The sequence below is a fragment of the Triturus cristatus genome, chromosome 3_2 (assembly GCF_964204655.1).
Source record: "Triturus cristatus chromosome 3_2, aTriCri1.1, whole genome shotgun sequence".
Classification (NCBI taxonomy): Eukaryota; Metazoa; Chordata; class Amphibia; order Caudata; family Salamandridae; genus Triturus; species Triturus cristatus.
The window spans coordinates 698,426,048-698,446,056 of record NC_140584.1 but is presented as its reverse complement, the minus strand read 5'-3'; the positions used below and the strand labels follow the sequence as shown (position 1 = coordinate 698,446,056).

At 44.7% G+C, this 20,009-nt stretch overlaps 1 protein-coding gene across 5 annotated transcripts in view; it reads right to left on the bottom strand.

Annotated features, from left to right (window-relative positions):
* HECW2 (HECT, C2 and WW domain containing E3 ubiquitin protein ligase 2) overlaps positions 1-20,009 on the bottom strand; it is a 1,572,445-nt gene that overhangs the window by 328,990 nt on the left and 1,223,446 nt on the right. For all 5 annotated transcript variants that reach the window (XM_085648759.1, XM_085648760.1, XM_085648761.1 and 2 more), the window contains 2 exons: positions 3,631-3,731; positions 1,114-2,514 (listed from right to left, as the gene is read on the bottom strand). In XM_085648759.1, coding sequence (XP_085504885.1) covers positions 1,114-2,514; positions 3,631-3,731 — 1,502 coding nt within the window. The remainder of the gene's footprint in view (positions 1-1,113; positions 2,515-3,630; positions 3,732-20,009) is intronic.

Genomic DNA, 20,009 nt, shown 5'->3' with positions numbered 1-20,009 from the left:
AACCAGGTTTATTATCGTTTTATTTTTTAGGCTTTATGGGCCAAGTCTTGGGGGCGGGCCATGGAGATGACAGTCACTGCTGTCAGTGTGCATGTGAATTTGGCAGCCCATCTTAGGACGGCCAGACCGACATGCGCACTGAGCTGTCTCCAACCTGAGCTGCGTTGCCGGGTTGGAGACAGCAACCACAGGCTCTCAGTCTCTGTGGGAGCGTTCATCCAGGCCGCTCAGGTCAATCCTGATGCTGCTCTCATGTCGAGAGCAGCCTCATAATTGGTGGGGAGTCTGGGAGCCTGTGTGGAGCCAGAGAGGAGCAACAGAGCGGTGGGTGGCAGGTAAGTTATTTTTTAATCATTTTCTAATGTATTTTCGTCATCAGCGTTGATTCCCCCTACCCTATCCCTCCACCCTGCCACTCTGTTGTGACACCAGCCACTACTGCATGCTGTGCAAAAACACAACAGGCTGGGATGTGGCCCTGAGCAAATACCAGTGGCTGAGATTAATTCAAGCATTCCACTTTTCACTTTTCTTATATACTTCATTTCATGTGGACACGGGCATTCTCCACAGTACTGCATGAGTGAAGTTGACCGTCAATCATGGCAGTGCCGGCCTGACATGACTAGTATGGCCAAGCTATGCTGTCTACAATCATTTAAATTAAAATATATTTGTCCGGGGACCTTTTCAAAAGGATGGCCCTGTTAGGGTCTGTCAGCTGACTTCTGCACCTCGGTCTCAGGACTCCTAGTAAGGTCACCCAGATACGCCGAAGAATGTGCTTTCCTCCTCATGCGCGCTACAGCTACAACTGATGGACGGAATGCTGAATAAATCAAACATTTACCCTCAGTCAAGAGTTCTGGGCTAAATCCATCATTCCTTTGCTCACTAAGCCACCCATCATCATGCAATGCCAACTGCACAGAGAATATGCGACAGCTTTGAGATATTTCTAGAATATATTACACTTGTGAATTAAATTGTGCCTATTCGTCCAGAAACCAGACTGTATTTTCACAAACATTATTTAAGAACTGGATTAATATGAATGTAACTTTGAAGGCATAAATATTCTTTTCTATAGTTGCATAGCTCCGAAGTCCTTACCTGTGCTCGTTCCTTCAGTCTCAGATGTTGCTTGGTTTGTTTCTCCAGAGGTTGCTGGTGCAGCTGCAGCTTCTCCCTCCTGTAGCTGATTTCTTGCTGCCGCTGCTGCCGCTGCTGCCGCCTGCAGATTTCTTCTCTGCCAGATTTCCTCTGCCTCGTCTCCCTCTGGAAAGGCAGCTGCCTCGCCCATCTGACCCTCCTCATTTCTACTAATCACATTTACTACAGGCAGGGAACCCGGCGTGCCCATGGAAAACTGCACCTCTGTAATACCCAGAGCAATCAAATTGCCTATGTCTGCTGCACATGTGCCATCCTCGTCATCCTGAGAAGAAAATGCTGCGGTCTCGGAAAACCGCGAACTTTCAAAAGAAGAAAAGCGCGTGTCTACCGAAGACACCCGTGTAGTCACACTCCCATTACAAGAGCTGTCTGCCCCTTCCATATCACTTTCACCTTCAGGCTTAGTACTGGAATCACTGACACTTTCCGTTCGAGCAGGATCGCTGTGGCCATTCTCAGATGATACCTGAGAAGGCTCAGACCCTTGGTCGGTTGACTCGGTTTCACTCATACCCTGCCTGATTTCACTGCTGATTGCATCTGCAGCCTCCACGACTGCCCCCACTGTTAAGTGTTTTGTCTCCTCACAGTCACACAATTCAGAGTTGCAATGCTTTTGAACATGTTGAGGCTCTTGGTTGCACTCATCTTCCTCCCCAACCAATTCCAAGGATGGCATGCTCGTCCGAATACTTTGGGAATTGGCCACCGTGGCACTGCAGATCTGCAAAGAAATTTCCAACTCCATTTCGTCTCCACTCTCTGAACAAATCTTTCCCTGTTTCTTTAAATGAGGGGCATGTGCTATCCTGGTCTCCTCTACTCCAACTATGGCACCGTTCAGTATTCTAAGACCACTTTCTTCACTTAACGGAGACTGGAATGCCATATCTTGCCGGAACTCATGTTCCTCCTCATCAGAATCGATGTGGAGCATAGCATTCAGTCTCGTATCAGTGGGGAAACTGCTCCTTAGTTTCGGAGAGGCACCTAGTGGGCGTTCACTGGGAGCCACTGTGCTTGCTTTGGAATGGCTGCTGTTTTCAATTGCATCCAAGTAGTCATTTAAGGAGTCTTGGCGCCCTCTTGTAGGAGATAACCTTGAAGTGCTAGCAGCTGGCTCAGACTCCTCCGGTTCTGTTTCCGCAGTACTACTCAACCTTGAAGAATGCTTTGGGGTACCATTTTCTGTTGGCATTTCCATGATTGGGCCATTTGAACAAAGAGGAGGGGAGTCAAGGTGTCCCGTTGGCATCTCCTCATCATCTGAAGGACTACCAGGGTCTCCATTGATGTTATTTGCTGCAAGTAAAGTGCCAACCGCGTCTGGAGAAGCATCTGCATTGAGTAAAGCATAGAAAGAAAGGTGTGAATGCATACATTTTATAAATTAAAATCTTTTATCTTGATAATAAATATGATAATAAAAATTGCTGTCATAATATGACAGCCTTTGTGGTCTCGCCACTAAGTATCACAATGTTAACAACCAACCCATTACCCTTTCCAAACCTATAACAGGTGGTGGACCAGGAACTATGGATGTTGTAGTGGGGAAGCTCAACAGTTAGTACTACCTTCGTTTCTACCTTGTCTAGATCCTATTATAGAATGTCTCATTCATCAGTTCACTAGTTTGACTGAGCTCAACAATACTCTTCATGCTCCCTTCTCCTCACAGGCTTTCTCAAGAGGTTTAGTTATTCTTGCCCTTACTGGGAGGCCCTAGGGCCATATTTGTTATTTGTGAGCACACTTGTGAGGCTGGAACTTCAGCTACATTAACGTGTATAAAAGCTATTTTGTCAGCTCACACACCTCTTTTCACTACTCTTTCTTTATCCTTCACTTCCTATGGAATTCTCTAATGTGACTACTGAAATCACGGAAAATAAGTCAAAGGATACAATTTTATAATTTGCATACGAATAAAAAGAAACACACTACAATCTACACAATTTAGCGCACCATGAGACTCGCCAGAAGAAAACATAATTTCAGAAATGTTGATAAGGCATGTATGAAAATATAACACAACAAATATTAAAAAGCTTAGCTACAGTTATTGTTCACAAAGGCAACACTGTGCTGCATAGTTTAGAAAACTGTAGAAAGAGCGTTATTGCATTCACTAGAAGGTTAAACTCAAAGAACAAGTTGTAAATTGTTCTGTTCACGTAGAGGGAATAGTTAAATTGGCCATTTAATTTCCTGCGGCTGGGCACATTGATCCTAGTATTAGCCCAAAGCTGACACAGCTGCAGGCAAAATTAAAGGAGGTGAACATTTTTAATCTCCATAGGTATTTCTGTTCTTTTTTGTAGAACCTAATTTATTTGATCCAAATACTGCCTCTGCCGCCCTTTGTCCACATGCTCTAGAATGGTACGTGGCACATACTGTGGTGCTTTTGTGAACATAAAAAAATCACTTTGCAGAGAGAACCATCGGTACCTTCATTGATGGAGGGTGTAATCTCCACTTTGAACTGCAGGTAGCCGCTGACGTGGTCAGCTGGGAGCCTCCTGCCCAGATTGTAGCTCAGCACCTGCTCTCTGCAAAGAAATAAAAGTTTTTTAGTTCAGAGATATTATCGTTCTGTTTGACCATATTCAAACACCTTCTTCTGAAGTCTCTTAACTTGTATAATTTCACATGGGGAGAGGTAACAGCAGGAAGAACTGTCAGTGTGACAAAAGCCTGCTTCAAGGCACAGGAGGAAAATCAAAGAAACCCCGACAAACTGAGTGCAAAGAGGATAGGTAGAGAAGCAGACACTGTGCTTAATTTGAGCTGATGGATGTAGGAGACCTCCGGGACTCTTTGTTGAGGACCGTGACATCTTTAACCATCAGATTTTCACCAAGAACAAAAGGGAGAAAGGCAGGAAAGGAAAGGATGATAAAAGGAGGAGGATAAAGGCATAAAAACAGAGATAAAGTGAGGAAATACTAAGCAATGATGGATAATAATCTGCAACAGTGAGATTAAGGGGGAGGTAGAATATGTTGGTGGATTAAAAAAGCAAAAAGTGAAATTAAGACTAGACTGCCTTGGTGTTTGTCAGCCTCGGAATTTGGCTGCAACGCTGGAGGGCTTTTGAGGCAATTGTGGGCCTGTTCTGCTCGATTTTCCCGGCCTTCTTGTGAGGCACCATGATGGAATGTGACTTCAGTCTCTTATCATTCAAGTCTAAGGGTTAGAGTAGTGAATGGAGCCTATTTACTAGGCACTTCGACATGATTCTGTGCTCTTCCCCATAGATCAGGGCTTGCACACATAGCCTAGGGGATAGATTCGTTAGTATTAGGGATAATCTGTCCTGTAGTGAGGGTATTTCATGGAGCTGTGTTGAATTCAGGCCTGGTAGGCCTCAAACGGGAGAGACTCCATCTTTCTTTCTGCTCCGGCAGCTTGGGATGCTTCTAGGTCAAATGTAATGTTTTAGTTATGAGGTGTTATTCGCTTGGAGAGAACCGGTTCAGGCCGGCCCTTATCGAAGGATTGTATTTTTTCTTCATGCCGAAGACACTACATCAGGCTGGCCGGCTGGGAACGTGTCCTTGGTACGGGGAGGTACAAGAATTTGGTGGGCGGCAGGTTACGGGCCGGAATTTTCCATGAGGAAACGCACCTCTATATTAGTGAAAGTCTGAGGCAGTTACAAGTCCAGTCCGTAGGCGGCATCTAGCCGTTAGCAGTAAAGCTACTACTTATTCCAGGGAAAACAGACGCCATCTTGAAGGCGGAGAAGGACCGAGAGACAGATGCTTTCCAAGCAGAATAGCCAGAGAGGAGAGAGTAGCTGATAAGGAAGAGGTCCCAGTGACTCGGAGAAGGGTGATTCCAGGCGAGCCGAGACACAGACGAGAAGGGAACCTAGATGACCACTGAGTGCAGGCTACATACTACTAAGGTGATGTCGACCCTTTCTTATTAGAGTGTACAACTTAATCTTTCACTTTTCTTTGCAGGTTATGTGTTATATCGTAATGCTATGTGATTGTGTATGTAATGAATAATAAAGTATCCAGTTTGTAGTGAACCAACATGTGCTGCGTGTTCTTGTATAAGAGGGTAGCCTATTCTTCTAGTCAGCTGCGGCTACATGAACAGATGTTAACCCTGATCAGGTAAGTGGTAACTGAATAAGGGAAAGAGGAGCCCCTCGAACCTGAGAACAGGCTATGCTCGAACTGGCAATCCTTGTGTGATCTGATGAATAGTGAGACTGATTCCCTTTTTGTATGTTATGGTGATCATAGGATGAACTGTCGTATGAGACTGCCGTCTGGGTAGAGAGGTCTGGGTTCGTATGGGACCGCGAGGCCGCCACTTGTGATCTGAGACTGCCGTCTGGGTAGAGAGGTCTGGGTTCGTATGGGACCGCGAGGCCGCCACTTGTGATACTGTCGTATGGGCAGAGAGGTCTGGATCCGTGTGGGATCGCGAGGCCGCCGATTGTGCTGAGACTGCCGTCTGGGTAGAGAGGTCTGGGTTCGTATGAGACCGCGAGGCCGCCACTTGTGATACTGTCGTATGGGCAGAGAGGTCTGGATCCGTATGGGATCGCGAGGCCGCCGATTGTGCTGAGACTGCCGTCTGGGTAGAGAGGTCTGGGTTCGTATGGGACCGCGAGGCCGCCACTTGTGCTGAGACTGCCGTCTGGGTAGAGAGGTCTGGGTTCGTATGGGACCGCGAGGCCGCCACTTGTGATACTGTCGTATGGGCAGAGAGGTCTGGATCCGTATGGGATCGCGAGGCCGCCGATTGTGCTGAGACTGCCGTCTGGGTAGAGAGGTCTGGGTTCGTATGGGACCGCGAGGCCGCCACTTGTGATACTGTCGTATGGGCAGAGAGGTCTGGATCCGTATGGGATCGTGAGGCCGCCACTTGTGATACTGTCGTATGGGCAGAGAGGTCTGGATCCGTATGGGATCGCGAGGCCGCCGATTATAAGAGGTCTTGGTATGCATAGTAGGAATCCCCTGTCCTTAGGTGGTAGATATATGTGGTTGCAGGATTGTAAATAGGTTCTAGGGAGGGGGTAACGTTCTGGCTGGGTTAGTGAGGCTCTGATGAGCGGGTTCTATCTGATCCGAAAACCCAAGCAGAACATTTGGCGTCACGAACCGTTTACGAAACCTGTGTGCGTTGTGGTTGTATCGTGTTTGCTTTCGGCGCGTGCGTGGTTTCGTTTGTATATTATTTCTATATAATTGTGAGTTTAGTTTTTTGCTCTTTCTTCTTTCTTCTTTCTCTTTTTCTCTTTTTCTTTCTTTTCCGAAATGTTTTCTAGAAAATCGAAATCTACTTTTAAGTTGCCCGTTGATATTCCCGGTTGGGATTCAACGCCTTATGAAGCCTTAGCCCGTGAGTGGGCTGATTCTACTGGTTTGAGTGAGAATTGGAATTCTTTTTTGGAGCTGGCGGAGCCGGCTAATGTGATTACTTGTTTACAGAAGGCGCCGGTATCTAAGGGTGATGAGCTTCCCGTTTTGGGGCGCAGAGGTTGGATTGTTCTGTCTGCGTACAGAATTCTGCATGAGAGGTTGTTGAAGTTACAGAACTTGCATAAGGATTTGGAAGCGAACTTTGTTGAGATTCAGAATGCTCATACTTTGTTGCGGTGTCAGAATAAGTTGCTTGCTGACAAACTTGAGACGTACCAAACTATTGCCGAAAGGGCGGCTGTGCGAATTGCTCGTTATAAATACAAGAATCGGCGTGGTCGGGTTTCGACGCGAAAGGTGCGTCTGGTCGTGGCGACAGCCGGACTGGATTGGAATCCTGATGAATGGGATGTTAATATCTGGAACTCGAGTGATTCTCCTTCCTCGGGTGAGGAGTCTGCCAAGCGCGAGTCCTCTCGCTCCGGCCGTGATTGTAAGTCTGCTTCCTGCGCCTCTGATGGTGCACCCCGTGATTGCGCTCGTCCTTCGAGCGGGGTCGATGCTTCTTCCACTGATTGTTCCTCTACGTGTACTGGTCGAGCTCCTTGTGATGCTCGTCCCGCGGTCTCGGTGCATCCAGTTTTTCGGCGGAAGGTGCAGCAGGCTCCCGGTGCTCCGAATGGTATTGCTTTAGACTCTTTGGAGGATTTTACTCAACAAGAAATTAGTGATATTTTGCAGCGATTTCGGCAGCGAGCTGGTGAGACCTTACTCACATGGATGGTGCGCCTTTATGAACTGGGCGCTGCTGGCATTATGTTGGATGCTGGCGATTGTTTGAAGTTTTGTTCCTTGAGTTCGGATTCTACTGTACTGCTTCAATTGGCGACTGAGGGTTGTAATCAAAAGTATCCTACTGAGTCTGACTGGCCTGTGAATGACAAACCGTGGTATACTTTGCGCGATGCTGCACAACGTCTCAAAGAGGAGGTGATGAAAACGGCAATTTTTCTGAATACTGCTGATAGGTTGCTTGATGGTTTCTTGACATCTTCTGTGCGGAATCGTATTATTCGTTCTTCCCCTGTTGCTTATAAGCAGGTCATGATGACTTTATTGATTTATCAGACTGGTAACATGTTATCTGTGGTGCTGGAATCGGTACGCCAACTCGGTGAGTTGGGTGAGTGGTTTAAACCTGAACGGCAGTCCTGGCCTGACACTCGTACTCCTGGTGACAATAAACTTACTAGACGTGATATGTTTTTTGGTCTTATGGCCGATGGTGTGCGGAAGGAGGACATTGATGGTGAGACTACTTCTCGTTTGTGGGAAATGTTTAGCAAACGTGGCTTGGATCGAAAGGAGGGTGCCCGGCGTGTTCGGACAACTGAGTGTGATCGTGGTTTTTCTGACGGTAGCGGTGATGACGACCGCCGTGGGCGCTCTGATCGTCGTGATGATCGACGTTATGTACGTGATTTGTCCCCCCATCGTGAGAGAGACAGGGAGAGAGAGGGGGAAAGAGAGAGGGGGAGAAATGATTATGTTAACAGCAGACGTAGAGATGATAGGGATCAATCCCCTGAGTTGAGAAGGAGAGAGGATCGACACATATTGGCCGATCGAAACCCGCAGTACAATGCAGAGAACAGGAATCCATTTCGTAATGGAAATGGATATGAACAGGAGGTATCGATACCTGGGAAACGTGAAAGTCTTTATCCTGATTTATCCTGGTACACAGAACGCAGTAAAGATGACTAGGAAATAGGTCAAGCTCCAGTACACAGATGGGCTCACAGAGATAATAGACCCTATGTAGATATTGATATTTATTGGAAACATCGTAATATCCAAAGGGCCCGAGCATTGGTAGATACAGGAGCGGAGGCCACTCTTATTCATGGAAAATCAAAGAAGTTTAAAGGTCAGCCTTTTACAATTACCGGATTAGGTGGAAAGGAAACTCCCGCAGTTCAAACTTTACTTGAAATGAGAATAGGTAGAATTCCTAGAAAAGAATACTCTGTATTAGTGGTGCCACTCTTAGAATTCATAATTGGAATTGATATTTTGAAAGGAATGACTTTGCACTTAGATGATGGATGTTACCAATTTGGAACTAAAAATTATATATCGTCCAGGCCTGTACGGGTTGGTCGTTTAAGAATGCCCCCCATAAAAGTTCCCCAGGCGACAAAAGTGGTTCGTCAGAAGCAGTATCGTATTCCAGGTGGTCATGAAGAGATTAGTACCACTATTCAGGAGTTGGTGGATGCAGGAGTTATAACTCCAGTTACTTCTGCTTGGAATAATCCTGTTTGGCCTGTACGTAAGAGTGATAATTCTTGGCGCATGACTGTTGATTATCGAGAATTGAATAGACACACACCCCCTTTGACTGTTGCAGTACCGGATGTTATTACCCTAATTGAAAGAATCCAAAAACATCCAGGTACATGGTATGCGTCCATTGATATTGCTAATGCTTTCTTTTCGATTCCGATTGCCCCTGAGTGTCAGGAACAATTCAGTTTTACGTGGAATGGGCGTCAGATGACGTTTAGAAGTCTTCCCCAGGGCTATGTGCATAGTCCTACGATATGTCACCGGCTGGTGGCAGAGCATTTGGCTGAGGTACCGGTTCATCCGCGAATTCAGATATGTCACTATATTGATGATATTTTGATCCAAGGTGAAACACAAGAGGAAGTTCAGACCCAATTGGACAGAGTCATTGAGTGCCTGCGTGGGAAAGGTTGGGAAATCAACCCGGATAAATTACAAGGTCCGTCCCAGGCTGTGAAATTTTTGGGTATTAATTGGCATGAGGGGCACCGAGAAGTGATCCCTCAGGTTAAACAGAAAATTCTTGATTTTGCAGTTCCGAGAAATAGGAAAGAAGCCCAAAGCTTCATTGGTTTGTTTGGTTTTTGGCGCCAGCATATTCCTCATTTGAGTCAAATATTGGCCCCTTTGTACCAGGTCACTCGTAAAAAGAATGCATTTGAATTGGGTAAACCACAGCAAGATGCGTTTAGTCTGGCAAAAGAAGCAATTCAGCATGCTCTGGATTTATGGCCTGTATGTGATGGTGAGGTGGATTTGAATGTGTCTGTACAAGGCCTTTATGCGAATTGGAGTTTGTGGCAAAAACAAGGCAAGAGTAGAGTACCGTTAGGTTTCTGGACAAAAAAGTTACCTGATGCTGGTGAGCGTTATACACCTTTTGAGAAACAGTTACTTGCATGTTATTGGGCTCTGGTGGATACCGAGCAATTGACTTTGGGACATGATATAGTTTTGCGACCTGAAATTCCTATCATGCAGTGGGTTATGAGTTCGCCGAAAACTCACCGAATTGGACACGCTCAAGAGGCGAGTGTGATTAAATGGAAATGGTATATACAAGACAGGGCACGTGTGGGACAAAAAGGAGTTGCATCTTTGCATGAGCAGGTGGCACGGGCGCCATCAACTGAGACTGAGAGTGAATGTTCCGTACCTTTAGTACAGGAGTCTCCTGTTAAGTGGGGTAGACCTTTTGATGATTTGTCCGCAGAGGACAGAAACCATGTCTGGTTTACGGATGGTTCAGCAAGGTTCATAGGAACGAAACGGCATTGGAAGGCAGTGTCCTATAATCCGATCACATAAAAATTGCTGAGTACAACTGGTGAGGGTAAGAGCAGTCAATTTGCTGAACTCTATGCTGTTTATCAAGTTCTGAAACAAGAGTTACCTGGCACATGTCATATTTTTACCGATTCTTGGTCTACTGCCAATGGACTGGCAGTTTGGTTACCGACTTGGCATTCCCATAGTTGGAAAATCCATTCAAAAGAACTGTGGGGAAAAGAATTATGGCAGGAGATTTGGGAAATGCTCCCACAGAGTACTGTTACAATCTTCCATGTGGATGCTCATACCCCGATAGACTCTCTTGACAAATTCTTTCATAATATTGCAGATGAGAAATCTAAAATTGCTGAGGCAGTGGTGGACAGGCAAGATTCTGATATTGCGGGATTGGCGAAATGGGCCCACCAGAAAGCAGGACACTTTGGAGAGAAAGCCACTAGCAGGTGGGCTGCTGATCGAGGAATTTATATTCCCCTAGATTTAATCAAAAATGTTATTCTACATTGTCCCATTTGTCAGCATATCAGGCAGCGCAAAGTGCCCCAAATTGTTAAAGGTCATTTACATCGCGGGAAATTGCCCGCTCAAATTTGGCAGATTGATTACATTGGTCCACTTCCTATGAGTAGGAATTGTCAATATGTTTGCACCATTGTTGATACATACAGTGGCCTGTTGGTGGCCCTTCCCTGTAAGCAAGCTACCCAATTGAATACTATTAAAACATTGGAATTGATTATGATGTATTATGGTGTGCCATTCCAAATTCAATCTGATAATGCATCCCATTTTCGTGGAAGATTGGTACAGGAATTCTGTGTGGAAAACAATATTGATTGGGTGTTTCATATACCATATTATCCACAGGCCTCGGGTCTTGTGGAGAGGTTGAATGGCCTGCTAAAAGACCAATTACGTAAATTAACAGATGACAAGTATAAGAATTGGCGAGACTTTTTGCCTCAAGCGCTATTGATTTTGAATAACCGTCCTTTTCTAAATGCTGAATCCCCACTTATGCGTTTGTTTCCTCCGAATGTTGATGCTAAGCCCAATGAGATCAGAGAGACTGTGATGTACTGGGAGATTACTCCCGGAGCTTTGGCTCCATGTAGAGCGACCCCAGGGTCGGCAGGTTTGGACTTGCATGCCATGGATGACACCGTTATAAAAAGTAAGGATCGGGTCATCATTGAAACTGGTGTTGGTGTTCATATACCAACTGGAAATTTCGGATTAATCGCCCCTAGATCGGGGCTGGCTGTAAAAGGCATTCAGGTGCTTGGAGGAATCATTGATAGTGATTATCAGGGAGAGATTAAGGTGCTCCTGCTGAATAGCAGTGAGGTTGACTTACTGATACATCAAACTGACCGAGTGGCTCAATTGCTAATAATGCCTGTTTTCAGTGGTGAGATCACAAAAGCAACTGCCCCAACGTTGCTAACTGTACGAGGCCAGAAAGGTTTTGGCTCCACAGATAATCCTGGGGCCAGAGTTTGGGTGCAGTCGCCTAAGAATCCCCCTGAACAAGCAGAAGTCATTGCAACCGGTCAAGACAACACCATTTTAGTTATGAGACCAGGGAAAGATAGCTGGGAAGAAGTCCCGGCTGACAAATGTTACTTACGAGAATGAATAATGCCTGTATTTGATTCTCTTTCAGATCATTCTTTGGACTGTTGCTGCAGGATGTGTCGGCGTTGGACTCCTTTTGGGCTGGTACGACGAGAGAGGAGGGATCCCATCAACCCAGGCTGAGTTGAGAACCCGAATGTCGCGTTCCTTCGCTGCGTGGGATTCGTCGTCGAACTTTTGGATTACATTAGCCAAGAAAGTGACTAAAGCCCCTCATTTCTGCTTGACACCGATGAGATCGGTGACGGATATTCTAGCGACTTGTTTAGTTGCTGTCCCTGCTTCATTGGAGACTTTGACTCATATTTTTAATATATCAAATGCTCGCCCCAATGTTCTTCTGGGCGATTTCGCTGCCCATGAGTATTGCCCCTTGTGTACTGTACTGTCAGACCCGATACCCCCCATCCAGTCCCAAATAGTTACCTATAATATCACACAGGGTGATTTATGTTTTTTCCTTACTTGTGATCCTAGTGCGATTTCTGAATGTATGCGTTTAAAATTGAAAGGTGCCACTTCATTCACCGCTCATGAACGAACTTTGTGCCTTCAAAGGACACCGAAAACATGTACTTCTGTTCAGAATAACATGACTTGCAAGAGTATGGTAGTTACCCCCAGTCACTATCGCACGATGTTACTACCTGCCGGATGGCTTTTCTCATGTGGTAATACTTCCTGGCCATATATCCCCGCAAATATTTCTGGAGGCCCTTGTGCCATTACTAGACTGAGTTTGCTAATGTTTTCTCCACATCCGAATGCCAACTCTCGTGTGATTCGAGATACAGTGAGGTTACAGGAGGATTGTGACTCATCTTTGCATTTATATTCCAAGTCCTGGCTATTTCAATTGTTGGTGTTCCTGCTTTGGCAGTTTATAATGCCAAATCTATTGGGAAAATGGCCTGCTGGATGGTAAAATCCATCAATCATACTTCTACAGTCCTGTCTGACATGCTATTAGACGCCCAGGGTGAACGTAAGGCTATCTTGCAAAATCGAGCGGCCATTGATTATCTTTTGCTTAAACATGGACACGATTGTTCTGATTTTGAGGGTCTTTGTTGTTTTAACTTGTCGGATCATACGAAATCCATTCAAGCTCACATTGATAAACTACATGACTTGACAGAAGAAGTTAGAAAACACATTGACCAGGGCTGGTTTGCCTGGCTCTTTAATTGGTTACCGGATTTACATATGTTAAGTCAGATATTAGGAGGTATTCTAATTACTATCGGCATTTTGATTTCTATCTGTTGCTTTATTCAGTGTATTCCTTCACTACTTCAATTCTGCACACCTGGTACTAGACATAGATCAGTTAGTCTTGTTTCATATTATTCTTCCACAGATATTAGTTCTGTTTAATGAATGTATAATAGACTGAAGTCAAGGGTGAAATGTTCTGCTCGATTTTCCCGGCCTTCTTGTGAGGCACCATGATGGAATGTGACTTCAGTCTCTTATCATTCAAGTCTAAGGGTTAGAGTAGTGAATGGAGCCTATTTACTAGGCACTTCGACATGATTCTGTGCTCTTCCCCATAGATCAGGGCTTGCACACATAGCCTAGGGGATAGATTCGTTAGTATTAGGGATAATCTGTCCTGTAGTGAGGGTATTTCATGGAGCTGTGTTGAATTCAGGCCTGGTAGGCCTCAAACGGGAGAGACTCCATCTTTCTTTCTGCTCCGGCAGCTTGGGATGCTTCTAGGTCAAATGTAATGTTTTAGTTATGAGGTGTTATTCGCTTGGAGAGAACTGGTTCAGGCCGGCCCTTATCGAAGGATTGTATTTTTTCTTCATGCCGAAGACACTACATCAGGCCGGCCGGCTGGGAACGTGTCCTTGGTACGGGGAGGTACAAGAATTTGGTGGGCGGCAGGTTACGGGCCGGAATTTTCCATGAGGAAACGCACCTCTATATTAGTGAAAGTCTGAGGCAGTTACAAGTCCAGTCCGTAGGCGGCATCTACTACTTATTCCAGGGAAGACAGACGCCATCTTGAAGGCGGAGAAGGACCGAGAGACAGATGCTTTCCTAGCAGAATAGCCAGAGAGGAGAGAGTAGCTGATAAGGAAGAGGTCCCAGTGACTCGGAGAAGGGTGATTCCAGGCGAGCCGAGACACAGACGAGAAGGGAACCTAGATGACCACTGAGTGCAGGCTACATACTACTAAGGTGATGTCGACCCTTTCTTATTAGAGTGTACAACTTAATCTTTCACTTTTCTTTGCAGGTTATGTGTTATATCGTAATGCTATGTGATTGTGTATGTAATGAATAATAAAGTATCCAGTTTGTAGTGAACCAACATGTGCTGCGTGTTCTTGTATAAGAGGGTAGCCTATTCTTCTAGTCAGCTGCGGCTACATGAACAGATGTTAACCCTGATCAGGTAAGTGGTAACTGAATAAGGGAAAGAGGAGCCCCTCGAACCTGAGAACAGGCTATGCTCGAACTGGCAATCCTTGTGTGATCTGATGAATAGTGAGACTGATTCCCTTTTTGTATGTTATGGTGATCATAGGATGAACTGTCGTATGAGACTGACGTCTGGGTAGAGAGGTCTGGGTTCGTATGGGACCGCGAGGCCGCCACTTGTGATACTGTCGTATGGGCAGAGAGGTCTGGATCCGTGTGGGATCGCGAGGCCGCCGATTGTGCTGAGACTGCCGTCTGGGTAGAGAGGTCTGGGTTCGTATGAGACCGCGAGGCCGCCACTTGTGATACTGTCGTATGGGCAGAGAGGTCTGGATCCGTATGGGATCGCGAGGCCGCCGATTGTGCTGAGACTGCCGTCTGGGTAGAGAGGTCTGGGTTCGTATGGGACTGCGAGGCCGCCACTTGTGATACTGTCGTATGGGCAGAGAGGTCTGGATCCGTATGGGATCGCGAGGCCGCCACTTGTGATACTGTCGTATGGGCAGAGAGGTCTGGATCCGTATGGGATCGCGAGGCCGCCGATTATAAGAGGTCTTGGTATGCATAGTAGGAATCCCCTGTCCTTAGGTGGTAGATATATGTGGTTGCAGGATTGTAAATAGGTTCTAGGGAGGGGGTAATGTTCTGGCTGGGTTAGTGAGGCTCTGATGAGCGGGTTCTATCTGATCCGAAAACCCAAGCAGAACAGGGCCCCAGCACGTATTCTTGTACACAGTACACGTTAAACACTGTAAGCAGCACAGGAGAGCCCAACCTGCTAACCAACTTGCCACACCTCTAAATACCATGAAGATATGAGCGAAGAAATTGAAATGACACATTAAATCTTTTACGCAAAATAAATCAAGGACATTTCTGCATTTTTAGGTTGCTGCTGCTGCTTCCTGCTGGTGGTTAAAGTATGCAAACACATTTCCAAATTCATGACATTTAATTACACCCCCTGCAATTAGGAACATTAGGGAGAAAGCGTACAAATTACTCAAGAGATATCATTTATTCATTTTGTTTGATCTAACCATTATAAGATCCAGGTTCAGATTCAGAAAGTAATCCCAAACTTATCCTTCCTGATTCCAAATCTCATCTTCACTACCTCTTGTCCTCCTCCCTGGCCAGGTACTCACCACAATTATCTCTCATTCTAATTCTTGTTCTGGTCTTCACCATCATTACCTCTGATTCTTCTTCCTCATTCCAGTCCTCACCCTCATTCTCTCTCACCATAATTCTTACCCCAACATCATTACCTCTCGGCCTTCTTCCTGGATCCAGTGCTCACCAGCATTACCTCTTGTCCTCCTTCCTGGTTAGGCCCTCACCGTCTTTATCTCTCATCCTAATTCATGTTCCAGTCCTCACCATCATTACTGCTCTTCCATATTCTAGTGCTCACTATTATTATCTCCCATCCTTCTTCCTGGTTCCAGCCCTTACCAGCATTACCACTTGGCCTTCTTGATTGCTTTTTAAAATATATTTTTATTAAACCTTTTTATGTGTTTATAGAGAACAAATAAGCATGTCTCAAGGTATATCATACATCAGTTACTAACAGGTAGGTTCCATTTTGTTATTTTAACAGTCAGTTGTCAAACACATAAGAGATCATGGTCAGGTCATCATATAAAGTAAACTTCAGATGTCATCGGTTACTATTTCTCACCTCTCACCTTCTTAGGTTCTTCACTGCTCAAGTCCTAGCCATTCTGTTACATCAAGATTGACCACAGGCCTCAACGGGGATCCATCATAATTTTTGTTGGGTAGCTTAATCAAGAATGTGCCCCAGTCACTAATCCTTTGACATAAGTTCCCTTCTTGTGCCAGCTTTGTCAGTACTGTGATTTCAGCTTCCAGCCATCTACATAACCCCCTGTTGCATCTAGGAAAGGGAGCCCCACACTTTTCAAACCTATAGCTACCTGCTTCTTTGCCAGCAACATAGCAAGATATGCAAACTTTCATGCTATTTTACGTGGTCTTGACCTGGGAAGACAACCTAGAACCGAGACTATTGGACTCGACTCCAGCCTAAGGCTAGTAAATTCTTCCACACACTCAGCTATTCCAGACCAGTATGGAATCGGCATTGTGCAGGCACAGACTATAGTCAAAAGGCCAGCCACTTACACTAGACACCTGCCAGAATCTCTAGGAAATATTTTATGTAGTCTGCTAGGCATCTGGTATGTACAATTTAATATATTAAATTGCTGAATTATGAACCTCGCATTTTCGGCAACCATGTAATGGTATGGCACAATTTCCACCCAGTCACTATTACAGATGACTCCATTCAAGTCTTCTGTCCGTAAGCCTCTTTGCACTGACAGTTGAATCTTAGCCATATCCACCAATGCCAAGTAAATGTAGGTAACTGCTATATGTGAGCTACCCAGTCTTATTAATGTGTCTTGCTCTGCAGGTGTGGTCGGAGTTCTCATTTTGAGCCCTATACTCTCCACATTGTGGCAAACACAGTATTAAAAGACAGAAATTGACCCATGTGTATTAAATGTGATTACCTGAGCTCCTGAAACATGCAGAATCTAACGCCTTCAATCAAGTGCCCAAATGTCTTTACCCCCACAGCCTCCCAGTTGCACACATGTATCTAGGGGACCAGTTTATGAAATACAGTAGTGACCACAGAGGCAGTGTGAGTGGGTGATAATATTCTAGCCATGGCTCATACCTGACGGCCAGTTTCAAGCTTGTATATTTATCATCTGAAAAAAACCCAGATCTTGCCCTTCCCGTCCAGACATTCCAAATCTTACATCTGTTCCTGCTACAGCTGACAGCCTTTTGGCTACCCACTGTGGCTGTACTACCAGGTAGTAGTATTGCTCCAAGTCCTACCTCCATAGTTGGTAGCTTCAACTTTTTGAAGACACATTTGTGACAGCGACCGACCCTCCTATCCCCCATGTCAGATCAACTAGAACAATATTGTGCTCCCGAAAAAACTCACAGGTAACTTCACTGGTATTGTTGCAATATAATCAAGCAGTTTCGGAGAGGATAATTATTTTTGATATGGTTATCCTCCCCTAAGTTAAAACAGGGAGCCTTTTCCAAAACCAAGTGGGTCTCTTAATTCTTTCAAGAGAATTCAGTATATCACCAGCTATCAAGCCATCTTCAGTCCTCACCAGCAATACCTCTTTCCCTTTTTATCCAGTCCTCACCAACATTACCACTCATGCTTCTTCATTGTTTCAGTCCTCACAATCATTACATCTTGTCCTTCTTCCTGGTTCCAGTCTTCACCATCTTTCTCTCTCACCCCTCCTATTGTTACACTTCACACTCGCATTACCTCTCACCCTTCCTCCTGGTTCCAGTCCTCAACAACATTTACTTTCATCCTACTTCTATTCCATGGCTCCCAAGCATTACTTCATATACTTCTTCCTGGTTACATTCCTCACTCATAATATTTCTTCTCCTTTTTTCTGGTTCCAGTCTTCACCCTATCCCTATTCTCTCCTCCTGATAAAGGACTCTTCCAATGAGTACTCTTGGATATCTATGTATGTAGCAGCTATGCATGAGTACTCAACTGTGTATCTTTTTGCATACAAAAATGGAACAAATGTACACTTTGCACTGGGGTAGGAAACACAAAAGTAAATTTGCATTTTATTTTTGTTACCTCTTCACTCATGACTTCATCCAGTATTCCCTCAAAATGTCCTTTTGACATCTGCAAGAATTGTAAGCTTGGTACACTATATGACAAATGCTGGTGAATACACATAACTATACAGGTTTGTGAAAGTGTCCCAACTTTGTCTCTGCCTTTCCTCTTTCTCTCTCTTCCTTTTCACACATTACACTCTACATCAGCTTGAACCCTTCAAATATATTACTATATTATTTAGCTTTCCTACCCAGGGATTATTGCATGGGCCAGGGAAGTCCTGAAGACAGGTGCCATACCACCTATTACAAATGATAAAGTGATAATGGAACGACATAAATTTCCAATTGGAAATGTATTCTCAGTGGCCATATGCTTCCCCCTCCAGGGTATGAATTTTAATCATTCTGAATTTACAAAGCCTGGGTTCCTGTCAGGCAAGATTGTTAAGAGGGTGGGGAATAGTCTCTAGGCTCTCACCAGCAGATGAGGTCCCAAGCACATTAACCATCTGTTGGGGTGGGACTGTTCTTTGCATGATGTATTCATGAGCCTTGCCCTGCATGCCCAACTTGCAGATCTATAATCCTGGTCTTTAATTTTTGGTCATGCTACACAGTAATCCTGTTTTCGTGCACTGACCGGGGCCTGGTCTTTTGACAATGATAGGTGCTGGACCTAGTTCTGAACTGGGAGAGGTGTACCAAGAGTACCCTCATAGTGACAGGGGACTACCATCATTGTCACGGGTTTCATGTGTAGAGTGCAATGGTAGCAGCATACCATGTTAGTGAATTCTAGTGACAGACTTTTTAGCAAAACCTGAATGCGTGCTTACAGGCCCATTCATCTTAAGTGCCACTGCTCACGAAGTACACAGGATCCTGAACATGACACCTGTGCATTGAACCGCCCGTTGTCCCATTGTACATGTGTGTGTGTGCTAGAGGTGACAGTGTGCCATGCATAAGTGATACTGGCCTGCAAGTTCCATTTTGGAAGCCTACAGGCTGGACCAGAGTACAAGATGGAAGAGAGGTTGCTTGCTCCAAACAGTATATGTGTTTTGGTGGCATCTCATACATGGGAAGGAGAATCACCAGAAGATATAGCGAGGGAAGTGGAGACAGGCTTTCTTTAGAAGTGCTCTGCCCCTTCCAATTCCTAAACTCAGTATTTGGGTACCTTTCAAAAATGCATAAGTTTCATTTATACCTACTTTTCATTCATTAGGTTTTATAATATACATTGATGCATGGTTGGTACACAATGAAATAGTATAAGCTGCAGTTCAGTTGCTGGTTCTGGGTGTCAAATTGCTTCAGACAACCAACAAACACTGTAAATGTGTAGGTTTTTGAGTTCACCAATGGGTTTCACAACTCCTTCCACCACAAACTGCAACTAGGAAGAAACTGCAAAAACTGTGGCAAAAAAATGTTTTTGCACAATTCTGCTTGTTCCTGAAAGTTGGGTAGATGGTGATCTTACCACAGAAAACCTTTTGTTGAAGCCATTTTTACAAAAACAAGATCCTTTCTTGCACAGCACTTCTTTACCATTTTTTCAAACCAAAAAATAAAATGTTGCTATATTTTGGCTATTTTATTGGTACACTTCAGGGAATTTAAAAAACCTGGGGTATCTTTAGATTCCCCAACAAGTGGGGGAAAAAGGACGCAATGTGGCCTTAATAACCTTTCTGAGGAAAAAGGTATGGAGAGTCCTAAACATCAAAAAAGGGTTCAGCACTGGGAAGGAGGAAGCCTCAGCAGCTAAGGATTTAACTCATCAAACTAAATGTATATTTAATAAAAAAATATTTTACATTTATTAATCTGATAAATATTAATTTTTAAATACAAACGTGCCCTCTAGTAACTATAACTCGCGCCTTCGCCATGCACTGCTTTACCCTCGCATATTACATCACTCATGTCATGTTCAATGACTGCATTGATAACATCTCATATGACATAATTGATAACAACACTGTGAATAGCTGGGTGTGAGTTATAGTTGCACAAGGTACAAGTTATAGTTACTTGAGGTAA